This window comes from Anoplophora glabripennis, unplaced genomic scaffold (assembly GCF_000390285.2).
Source record: "Anoplophora glabripennis isolate ALB-LARVAE unplaced genomic scaffold, Agla_2.0 scaffold209, whole genome shotgun sequence".
Taxonomy (NCBI): Eukaryota; Metazoa; Arthropoda; class Insecta; order Coleoptera; family Cerambycidae; genus Anoplophora; species Anoplophora glabripennis.
Genome location: NW_019416332.1, coordinates 498,051 through 511,178, shown reverse-complemented (window position 1 = coordinate 511,178; position 13,128 = coordinate 498,051). Strand labels below are relative to the sequence as shown.

General features: G+C 31.2%; 1 protein-coding gene across 1 annotated transcript in view; it reads right to left on the bottom strand.

Moving 5' to 3' along the window:
* LOC108906029 (Y+L amino acid transporter 2) overlaps positions 1 to 13,128 on the bottom strand; it is an 81,824-nt gene that overhangs the window by 12,276 nt on the left and 56,420 nt on the right. Inside the window, exon 5 of the mRNA XM_018709171.1 lies at positions 1,064 to 1,108. Within this exon, the coding sequence (XP_018564687.1) occupies positions 1,064 to 1,108 (45 nt within the window). The remainder of the gene's footprint in view (positions 1 to 1,063; positions 1,109 to 13,128) is intronic.

Below are 13,128 nucleotides of genomic sequence, written 5' to 3'. Positions count from 1 at the left end.
TAAAAGTAAGTGCAATTATTTACATTCCTTTCTACACCACCTGTAATGTGCGATATAAACAAAAACATCATTTTTTTTAAACCTCAACACCTTGTATTTCTAAAACGGGGCTGTTCCAGACCTATGTTTATAAGGCAAACACATATTATTTTAAAGAGATCTATCCACCCTCGAAGTTTCCTGTATAAAATTCGGACCACCCTGTATAGCTTATTACGGAGAATAACAAAATCATATAGTCGGTGACACTTTTTACTTTCTGGGATAAGTATGACAAACAACATATTTGGAAAGTGCAGAACACCCTCTTCTCAATTAGGCCATAGCCAGTTATGATTTTCATGATTCCAGATAAAATACGATAGTGTAAAAATTCAGAAAAATCCAACTGTAATCGCTACTGGGGTCACCCCAAATTTGAAAAATTGTATTGTTTACACTATAACAACTGTAAAACTAAGAAACATCGAAAATCTGTTTTGACCTGAAGATTTCTCTCAAAAATGTTGCCAACGTTTTTGAAAATCGCAGCTTTCCACCGTTAGTTAACAGTGATACTCTAGTATGACATCGAAAATGGAAAATGGAACGCTCTCTACACCATCGACCTCTATAAAAATATGGATCATTATAGATTTAAAAAGTTAATTAATTGTGCGCAGGGAAGATCTAGTTCTATGCATAAATGCCCATATTTCGAATTATTCTGGAACAGTACGTTTCACATATTTTCTACATTTGCATTTAATTCATATAAATATAGTTAACTAAAATAGGTACCTAACTAAATAACTGTTAATTGTGCAGAAAATTCATAATTACAACACAATAAAGAACGCAAAACCCATAGCACAAAACAAACGCTTAATGAGCATGTGCAAAACCTTTCTGACATAAAAATTTATATTATCAATTCATTAACTCATCTTACAATTTCGGTCAAAGAAACGCATTTTCTGCACACCACCATTATTCATATTTTACTAGAGATCGGATATGTAAATGTTTTCATGGATTTATATATAAAAACATAAGTAAAAATAGAAATATTTTAGAAGCTTACCTAACTGGATCTTTCAGTTCTTCAATAATAAAATTTAAGTAATTCCTAAAAAAATGAAAGAAATTCTATTAACTACAAATTACTGTACATTTTAAAAAAAGAAATTAAATTTTATTGCAATTTCTGTTATATTCGGTCAAGGTATTTAAGATATTTGTAAAAGCTCACAATAAAATTTCTTTCTTTCTTCTTACCAATTAAATGAATTATGCAGTGAAACATTTATATGACGGTACATAACTTTTATTATTATTTTGTTTTTTTTTTCAAAAACAAATTCTGAAAGTTATCAAACATATATCATCGGGTGGATCTTTCTGTAAAAATAATTTATGATAAAAAGCTTCCTTAAATAAAATTTTGGAAAAGGAGATCATTCAGTTTTATAATCTTCAGACTTTGTTTCTGAGATTTATTATTTTATTAAATTACTAAACCGTTGATACTACAGAATTAGTGAACAAGAAAACGAAAATATATTAAATTCTGATAGATTATATACAGACATTCAACACGCATATTTAAAGCATAGTTTATAACATTTAGTTTGCGAGTTAATTTTCAACCATTTTTATGAAGGGTAGCAAATACTGTTAGTAAATCAAATGATAAAATATAAATAACTGATAGGTATTATTAAAGTTTTAAATTAGGAAATGCATACGTAAATAACCGAAATCATAAACGATATTAAATTATTAGGTTTGCGCTCTTCTATGCAATTCACTTTGATTTGTTACGAAAATATGTTGAGATGGTTAAAATACACTAAAATATGTTTACTTATGTCTACTAAATTTTACGGCATTAAGCTGCAAATTAATTGATAAAACATGTTGGTAAAGCAACTGTAATATGTATTGATTCCTCCACAAATGATTTTACGCGTCAAACCTGAACAAACTTTAAAAAGTCTTGTGCAAGCACACCTTTGATTTACGCAAATGTCCAATCAAAAGTCATAACAAGTCTCTTATTTGAAATGTTTTTATTCCCGGTTTGCCGAATCTCTTTAGGAAATTGTTTTTTTTTTTTAGTTAAAGACGTTATTATTAATATTATACCATTCTCATTGCAATATTTTACAGTTCTGCGAAAAAATGAAACCTGCCGACATGTTATGTATTTCATCGATATAAATTATGAACATAATAAAAAAGGCAACAATGTTATTGTTGATGGTCTCGCTTAGGCGCACTGCACACATCCAGTTGTTTAACGTGCGGTGCTGCTGCGGCAACGGAATCGCAGTCCAGGAAATGCACATACCTGTTCGGTGGTTCCATTGGAAACAATGGAAACGACGGTATGATGAGCAATGTACATTTTCCTCCCTTCAAAAATTAAATAAATATACAGAATACAGATGTACAGATACTTTTGTGAGGGTTTCTCATATTCACTAATGAGATGTAACCATAGTTAAGAAGTTATGAATTCGAGAAATATTGAAGGATGAAAACCGCATCCCAATATACTAAGTCGTTTAAGACAAACAATGAGCTTTTTATGTCTGATTGTCTCTTTTTTATTTGGAATATATAGGGTGTCCATAAGCACATTATCAAAAAGGTACTACAACATTCTTTGGCTCAAAAGAAGACGATCTGACCTAACTTCCATTAAGAAAATATGTATGTCTTCTTTTGAGCCAAAGAATGTCGCAGTACCTTTTTGATCATGTGCTTGTGATACCCTGAATATATATTTTATTTTTTTTTATTTTATTTTTGTAGTGGGGATTTTATTCAATATGTTTTCCTAAAATTCAGTAGTTGTAGTTATGATATAATGCAAAATTATATAATTATTACATATTTTTAAGTTTTTGAATTCTGTACATGTTTCTTTTAGTTTTAATGAAGCAGTAATAAATAAAAAGATGCACAAAAATAGAAACTAATTAGTGTCAGTATTTAAAACATTTACGCTAGCAAACAGTTTTAAAATAATTAATTGTTCCATAAAACATTTGTATACGTTACTTAGATATTTCTTTAATTCATAGGCAGCTCATTAGCGTTATTTTAATGAGAACAAAGTACCAAACGAAAAAGTGAGTATTCAAAAAAAAATTACTAGATAACAGTTGTTGCTCTTAGTGGGTTGATTGCGCAATTGAAATGTTGATACTTATTTCTTAAATACTCTGTATATTTATACCGCCCAGTAATGCTGTAGTATTTTTTAATTATTATTTTACTCAGAAACATTCATTTTGATGTTACTGAAAATAATTTTTGGTTGTGACTTTTTCTATTTAACTTTTTATAATGTTTTAACTATTTCCGAGATATAAATTAAGTTCTCAACCTTGATGTAAATATGTTTATTGGAACTTTCTTCTTCGAAATTAACGTATCTACAATTATTTCGCATACTGAGTCAAATGTATGGCATAATTTACAAACGTTCATAAATGTTTACAAGCCACGTGACCGCCGAGCTTAGGCAACCCAACATTGCACGGCTAGTACTATCAACTAAAAAGCCTTAAATTTTAACGTCACCAATATTAATGATTTGTCTCCAATAAACATTGACAAACTGTTACATCTAAGCTCGCGATAATGCGATCGTTGATTGCTTGAATAAAATCTCGTGAAAAATTACACCAATCACCAGCCAATGAAACATACTGTTCTGATTTAATATAATCTTGACCTTATTGTTTTCATTATTTTTAATTTTGCCGAAATTTAATTGCCAACGTGAAGGAAATAAAGTGTTACAAACAAAATTACTGGTTACCTGGCTTGTAATCATTTCTGAAGGCTCTGTATTTATTTGCGGTTACGCAAATTTTAGTCCTTGTCACATTAATTTGAACGTAAAAAGTTTGAACAAACTCTTTTCGAATATCAAAGCTGACAATTTCAGAAAAGTAATATTAATTTGTTAATATCTCGAAAACAATTGAAGTCATAAAAAAATGTTTTCAGCAATATTAAAATAAGGGTACGGTATGCATATACAACAATTTTTTGGATTTCGATATTTACCTTGTAAACATTAAAAAACCGCATACATGTTTTTGTTATTCATATCATTACATATAAAGAATAGTAATTAATAAGATTGTTATAGTTAAAAATCATGTTGTATTAAACTATAACAACAATAGATATACTTACACAAAAGTATAAAATAAATAATTTTTCTAAGCAACATATATGTTGAGTGTATAATATTGCTAATAATTTTATAAAATAAAAACAGTGAGCCTGTAGAATGAGTTGATCTTTAGTCTTTAGGGTTTTTTGTTACAGTGCCCAGAAAATGGTTTAGAAATAAAATATTTTTCAATTTCATTATACACGTTAAAAGTGGTTAATCTTGCAATCGCAGAAAATGCTATGCTAACTGTGTTTGTTATGCTCACTATATACGTATATTAAAAATGCCTTCATTAGCTTAGATGGACGTGGCCATATAGAGTGTATTCGATACGATAATGGACACATCGAAGCAGATTTGCTTTAAAAGATCGCCATCGCTAACGACAAGCGTGTTCCATGTACCACAATTACACTGTTTATAACTGAATTTAGTAAATATAGAAATAAATTTATTAAAAAAATAATAACCTGTAGACCAAAACTATCGAAATCAGAAGATACAGATAACACGTGTGTTTTGGTTCCGACAGAGAACGGTTCTAGAATGGTTCAAATTAGTTGAACATCTAAGTTAAGACATTCTGACAATATACATAGTTGGGTAACTATTTTTGAACAGTTCTAGGACTGCCCGCTGACAACCAAAACAAGCCTAACATGTGGGAGAAAATTCCTAAGGAATTACAAAAAACGAGTGATATGGTACTTTCTTAGATAATAACTTTTTTGCTAAAATCATTGGGATACCAATGACATGATGAGAACCGAGGCAAAAACAGTTTATAACTAAGCGGTGTTTTAAAAACGCCTATGAGCCATGACTGTTTGAAACAACAGTATAGTATATGGTGCAAAAAGTGCAGTAAGTTGTCTATTGCCCACGAGAGCGGATCTGTATTTGGATCACTTTCTGATACAATTGTAGGAGTTCTAATCATATTTTCACAGAATTTAATTTATATATTTTCAGATTTTTATTCAGTTTAGGTTGACATAAATAACTATCAACTGTCATTTAAATGTCACTTTTTGCGTGTTTTATTATCAAAAATAGTATATTGTGCATAAGTGCGGTAAGTTGTCTATTGCCCACTAAAAAGTGACAATTAAATGACAGTTGATAGTTATTTATGTCAATCGAAACTGAATAAAAATCTGTGGACCCCACCGGGACTTCACCTCTAGACCCTAAGATTTTACTGCATTCGTAATAAAAATAATAATATGTGCAATTCATGCGCCTCATGAGTAATAAAAACTATTTTCAACACACTCAACGAACATAGCGAATACGGAAAACATAGCTAACTTAGTACTCTGCATGTCAGAAGCGATTTAACATCAGGATCCGTTATTTGTCTCATAATAGAAACAAAAAGTCAATTCATTTAACGACAGATTTTATGAGGATATTTTTATATTGAAATAAATAAACAATATTTCTAACCGATTACTGAAAAATATTTGTTTAAAAAGACTGGGATACTTCTTGCTATCGTTGTTTTAGAGTGGCTACCACTTTTTTCAAATATCTGGAAACCGTCTCCGAAAATATCCTAAATTAGAGTAGTTTCACAAGTTAATATGAATTATGTTAATAACTCATTTATTACTATATTTATTTGTTTTGGAATAAACGGTGCCTACACACACTCCCACGTACAGCTGAATGTGTCAAAATCGACATTTTATATAAATAAAGTTTTTTTGAGAAATAAAATTAATATAGACTTAGACAATTACTGTATCGTTGTATCATATCAGATAAAGGAAAATCATGGTTTGGTTATGAACATATATTAGTTGATTAGCATACTCATTTCATTTATTCAAAAACTAAACACCGCTATAACTGTACAGCGTGAGGCAACTTATATTTTGATGGAAGCCCTCCTTCTAGACAACTCAACCTAAAATGGAGAAAGGATCAAATGATGCCTTATTTTAAAGGCCTTTTTATCATCTACTTGCGCCTATCTTTTTTAAGTGATTATTAATCCATTTGTGAATGTGATGAAAATTAACGAAGTACTTTAATTGTTCAATTAAGCAAACTACATGGTATTGACAAATTAATGTATTGCTGAAAATAATTCAGGGCCAGTTTCATTCAATAAAACTATTTTGACTAATCCGTTTTAATAAACTCAAACAGGTTACCCGCAGGTAATCGGATTAGACGCTCTATATTCAGCAAAGTATAGCTTTTGCCAAAGGATCTGAACAAAACCTCACCCAACAAAGTTATTGATTATATAAGAAAGCGAAACTTTTGGGCGAAATATATTTTTTCTACTAATAAGAAAATATAAAATTTAATTGGAGTGAAGTTATCCACACATTTCCAGCCACGATTTATGACACATGGTACATTGAAGGTGGGATAGATGAACCCGCAGATATGGGCGGGGCAAGACATGCGCATGCGCTGTGTGCGCAATAGACGCAGTATGTAACTAATTAATCATTCTACGGTGAACTCGGTGATATCAAATACGCCNCCGAGCGCCTTAGTTCATTTCTGGTTGTGAGACACGTGGTCTTATTCTGAGTCAATGTTTTCACGACGTGCTTATTAGAAGAATTATGCAGATACGCCACGCCTTTCGCGCATTTCGCGGCTCATGAGATTTTGAAACTACTCTACCTAAACGTAATAGATTGTAAACGATTCAGAACTGTCCTGATTCTTGTGAAAACCAAAACGCATCAATTTTTGCGTACCACAACAAAATAAAATAATTTTCTCTGGTGGAAACGGCATCCTTATATCCAGTTTCAGTTTTATGATGCAAATATGATTGTATTTGACAGGAATGTGCGAATATTTTTATTGATGATAAATAGTAAATAAATAAATAAATTTATTCATAGAAAGAAAAAAATACCTTCATATCTAAAGAGTTCTCTAAATTCTTTTCCGGAAAATAGATTATATAGCCGTATGTTCAAAAAATTTTTCTTTGCAATTCTGAGAAAATAACTCCCAAAATTCCATAGATATCTTCAGAACTGGAACTAGAAAATGATAATGCAGAAATACTCAGATACATTTCGTAATTAAAAAAATTATAAATCTTAGGAAATAATAACTACGCATACGCCAAATAATACAGTTCTGAGTAATTAGTAGTTGAGAGCAAGACCTACTTCTGATGGTTCAGAATGGTTCCGAATATTCCGGAGCTATATTATAGTTGTATAAGTGTATCCATAACTCAAAATTGGCCAAACCCTGGTACAAGGAAGGGATTAGCGTCAATATGTAAATTGTTTAACGGAAACAAGTCTTCTGTTTTTTTTTATCATATCGTTTGACTGATATATGATGTATTAAAAAAAATGTTTACGATGAAAACGTTATTTACTTTTAAATTTATACCAGGAGAAAAAAATACCAATCAAAATATTTTTGCATACACAAAATTGTGAGGCATATACCTAAAAAAAAAGATTAAAATGAATTTTTCCCTTGACAAATGTCATCTTCTACGTGACAGTGACAATTTTTAATGGAAAACATGTGTTGCTATGGAAACGACTAAAGAAGTAAAACATAATTTGCCATATAATACTTCACTTCTAATTAAATACCTATAACATTAAATTATGTATGTGAGTAGAAACAACTGTGTTTCCTACTCAAGATGAAATACGGTTTCTCACCCAGCGCTATCAGAGCACAATTGCTCACTAACGACAAAAAAATGACATTTTCACCTGTTGTGACCATAATTTAGTATTAACATCAATGTTATGACAAAGATTTATAGAAATTGGTGATAACTTAGAAAAAAAAACAAACAAAAGAGGGGAATTTGAAACATTCTTTTTAATTTACGTGTTACTATTAAATTCCTTTTTTCATTTTGTTTGAATTACTATATGCATAAACTGAAATGTCATCTATTTAACGGTACAAGACACCGACTATTTGATTCCTGTTCATTGTTCGTTAGGATATTGGCAAATTTCTTTCGTATTTGGTGGACTACAAAAGAATCTTCTTTACATTCATTTGAATATCAAGTTTTTCATTGCAGACTTTTTAAACGAGTTATGACTGTTATAAAGAATAATAAATAATGACCTAATCAAAATAATCAAGCATAATAAATAGTGTAGGAGCTACTTGAACTTCGATAAATTAAAAAACATACCTAATGGTAATTCAGTCCCATTTTATGCAGTAAATAGGAATCTATGTTGTAGAATGTATTGTCATAAGAATAATAATTCATATAAATTAGACGAATGAAGGATGCAGTGAAAGTAACTCAAAATCTTGTTCAAACGACTGCTTGTAAGAATTGATTAAATTATTATTTATAATATAATAGTTATTTTTGAATACTACCAATACATTTTAAGCAATAAAATAAAGAATAAAATAAATATTAATTACTTATAAAATTGTCTAATGATATATATTTATGTGTAATATCAAATGTAATAAATAAAGAAAATCATTGAATGGCCAACGCTATTCTGGATATAAAAGTAAATTCGTCAAATTATGCTACAGTTTTTTAAAAAATCTTTATGTGAAAGAAAGAAAACGTCATTTCCTTTTGTCTTTATACAGAAGAAAGTTTCCCATTCCGACTTTTCACATCGATAAGTTGGTAATAATGAATTTAGAGTATAGTTTGATTTAACTTTTTTATTGAGTTGAGAGGTAGTAAATTATATGATATAATATACTAAACTTGCAATATTTTAAACAATTAAATAAGGATGTATAGTTGCACTTAAATAAAATAAACGGGCCTGTTCAAAAAATTATAGAACTTTATTTTTTTAAACTTTATTATAAATTTTATACATTATTGGTCCTTGTCTTCTTGAAAGTACTCCCCTCTTCTATTCACACACTTTTTCCAGCGGTGTTTCCATTTCGCTAAACTGTCCTGGATAGTTTAATTTAAAATGGCCTTTTAAGTCTGTGACGAATTTGCTTTGACGTCATCAATAGTATGACAACAGCTTTTTTTCAGCACTGATTTTAATTTTGGAAATAAGAAAAAATCGCAAGGAGCCAGGTATGGCGAGTAAGGAGGGGTGAGACAGGACAGTAATCTGATTTTTGGCACAAACCTGACGAATGCGGGCGTATTGTCATGGTGCAAGAACCATGAGTTGTCTCGCCACAACTCGGATTTTGCGGATTTTTTCACGTAACCATTGTAAATCACCTTGATAGTACACACGGTTCACTGTTTCCCCTTGCGCCATGGATTCAAAATGCACAATTCCTTTAAAGTTGAAAACAAAACAGTGAACTTTGACATTGGATCGAGACTGACGTGCTTTCTTAGGGCATGGAAATTATTTGCCAATGATAATTGAACTATTGTCTCAATGTCGTAGCGCAGTTTTCGTTTTCCGTTATGATCCTTTGAATGAATGTTTCATCGCCATTGAACTGTTCAGAATTTCTCTCTATTGTTCGGTTATCAAACGAAGAACAAATTTTGCTGCAACTCGATGCATGTTCAATTTTTCAGTAAAAATTTAATGGCATGACCCATTGAGATTCTAACCTCTTTGCGATTTCTCTGACAATCCATGAGCGATTTGCACGCAGCAGATATTTGATTTTCTGGACGTGGGTGTCATCAATTGAAGTCGAAGGCCTTCCTGATCAAGGATCATCTTCAATTGACTGATGCCCAGTTTTAAATCGTGAAAACCATTAAAATAATATTGCGTACGACCCAAAGCAACATCTCCGTAAGCTTGTTTCAAAAGTTGAAACGTTTCCGTGAAGGTTTTCCCTAGGTTTACGCAAAATAAAATTTTACGTTGCAATAGTTCCAGAAAATCGCACATTTAACAAATCGTCACTAACAATATCGCGACTAAATGAAATATCAACAATACAAGAACATGTGGTTGGCCAGTTTGGATTTTTTAAATTTTAATTTTTGAGGAGAATTGAGGGTGTGTGGGATGTCAGAATTTTTTTTATCATTTTCGGATTCAGCGGAAAATTTTAGGTACTACAGATAGGTAGGATCGCATCTCAATTTATAGTATAAATAGTAACTATTTAAAGGTAAGAATTTATAAAACAATGTGTTTTTATACAAAACAGCCGAAGAAAAAGTTTTTATTTATAGGAACTATAAAAGGAAAACCGTGGTATTGATTGTTGATCCAACATTCTGTTTTTGAATTCTTGACAACTTGTTTTATTGGTATTCCTTAACTTTATATTTGTAATACTTTTCATCCATGTTTTTCCATTACGCTATAATAACACAAAAACTGTAACTTAGTTTAATGGGCCGGCCACACATACAGGCTTTACCGCGCGCTTGCCTGCACAAACCAGTTTGTATCGGGAAGCCCGTACGTGTGGCCGGCAAAATGTTATCTCGCACAAACTAAAAAGCGCGGCTTGTGTAAACTTCGACTTGCTGAAGATTTTGTTTGTGCAAATTCGGTTTGCACGGTAAAATTTGAGCGTGTGGACGGCGCACGGTGTTCAGTTAAGAGAAATTGCGGCAGAAAACCTTAAATCTCTATATGATCTCCCTGTAGCCAAATATCTGAGAGTACCAACTCAATCTTTCATGAGGAGATATATACAGTGTGTTTCACTTAAAGTCTTTAGGATGGCCGATTTCAAAAATTCTTTTTTTATGTGGTAGTACTCACAAAGGTCTAATTTTTAATATTATATTTTTTGACATGTGATCTTTTCTACGGCCTACTATCATTAAGAAAAGACCCTCAAAAATTAAAAAACATATTAGGCATTTTTTTAAGAAAAAATGGATAGCATTTTCGATTTGATCACACCTCAAAACCCTAAATACAAAGTTTCATTATTATAGCTTTTACAGGGTGTTCACAAAATAGGTGCAAACTTCGAAACATTTCACTTATTGCAAAGTGTCCTGTATTAACAGTGAAAAATATTTTCAAGGTATTTTTTCATAATTTTATTAACCGAAGGTATATCCATGCAGTTTCATTGATTTCACTCATACAGGGTGTTCACAATAGGACAGCCAAATTATATATATTTTTTATTATACCAGAAATGAGTTTCACAACGAAATAATATTTAAATATGTATTACTATTTTCTATTAGTCCATCATGCACTCTTCAATTCGTCTCCTCTTATTTTTAATAACTTTTCTCAACTGATGTAGTGTTATTTGTCGACATGCTTGTCTAATTATATTACATAAATCTTAATTAAAAATTTAACGTGTTTTGCAGGATTTTATGTGATCAAATAATTAGGCCCTTCTTTTTTTGCGTTAATCTAAACGCGAGATTTTTATGAATTTTTTAAACAATGATTTCTGGGATTCAGTACATGTATTTCCTCTTCATGTAAGACAGAACCTCTACCTTCAATTATATGGAGCACTTATTCATAATGCGGTAATAGTAGGTACGTCATTGGTTGAATGAGTATTTCCCGAGAAAGTGGATAGGTCGCAACAGTCCGTTAGCTGAGTGGCCGTCAAGAGCTGCAGACTTGACGCCACTTGATTTTTATGTAATAGACAAACATGTCGACAAATAACACCACATCAGTTGAGGAGAGTTATTAGAAATAAGATGAGACGAATTGAACAGTGCATACCAAATTATGTGGACTAACAGAAAACAGTAATATTTAAATATTATTTTGTTGTGAAACTCATTTCTGGTATAATAAAAAATATATATAATTTGCTTGTCCTATTGTGAGCACCCTGTATGAGTGAAATCAATGAAACTGCATGGATATACTTTCGGTTAATAAAATTATGAAAAATATCTTGAAAATATTTTCCACTCTTAATACAGGATACTCTGCAATACGTGGAATTTTTCGAAGTTTGCACCTATTTTGTGAACACCCTGTAAAAGCTATAATAATGAAATTTTGTATTTAGAGTTTTGAGGTGTGATCAAATCGAAAATGCTATCCATTTCTTTCTTAAAAAAATGCCTAATATGTTTTTTAATTTTTGAGGGTCTTTTCTTAATGATAGTAGGCCGTAGAAAAGATCACATGTCAAAAAATATAATATCAAAAAGTAGGCCTTTTTCCTAAATACGGAGGTGTCCCGACTTTAAGTGAAACACACTGTACATATGTACATAGATTCGCGCATTACAGTATTTTGTCGGTTTATGAAGGGATCACCAATACTAGTAATTCAGTATAATACCAAAAATTCTTCGCTTGGATACATATTCCTAAGAAACGTACTGATTGCTGCCTTCAGTGTCTGCAGCCTGCACGGTCTTACCTGCATCGTGTGGCCACAACACAGTATTCCGTGTTTATTGCGCAAACCATACCGTGCAGGCAAGTCGCTGTCGTGTAGCCGCCGCATAAGGCAATATTGTTGTCCTCAACGAATTTCTAGTTTATATAATTTATTTCATGATTTACATACCATTTTACCATGAATTCAATTTTTTTACATTTTAGAACATGCATTTTGGCGAACTTGATTTAATTTTTAAATAAATTTACTTGTAAATAGTATAATTTATTAAAATTATACAAGCGAACATTCCAGCCCCGATATCATTGTTGCTTTTGTATTAAAAAAAATTGTATGGACTAAAATCATAAGAAATCTTTCGGTGGCTTCAAATCTGGGCATAGAAGCACAATTGATGTTGTATTTTGAAGATACAAGTTAAACGTATATAATTTTAGCAGAATCCCTATATATTTTTACTTATATGTAAAAATACAGGGTGTCTCATAATTAGCTGCCAATCCTGAACAGGCCGATTCTATGATCAAAACTAAGTAAAAAAGTTCATATGAACATGGGTCCGGAAATGCTTCCTAAGGGCACAGGGACCCATTGAAGAGGGAGGAATGGAAATCATTTTTTTGCAATATCTCTCAATCGCGTTGTGATAAATGAATGAAATTTGGTATACACAGCTAAATTTCAATGAGCAATTTGATGGA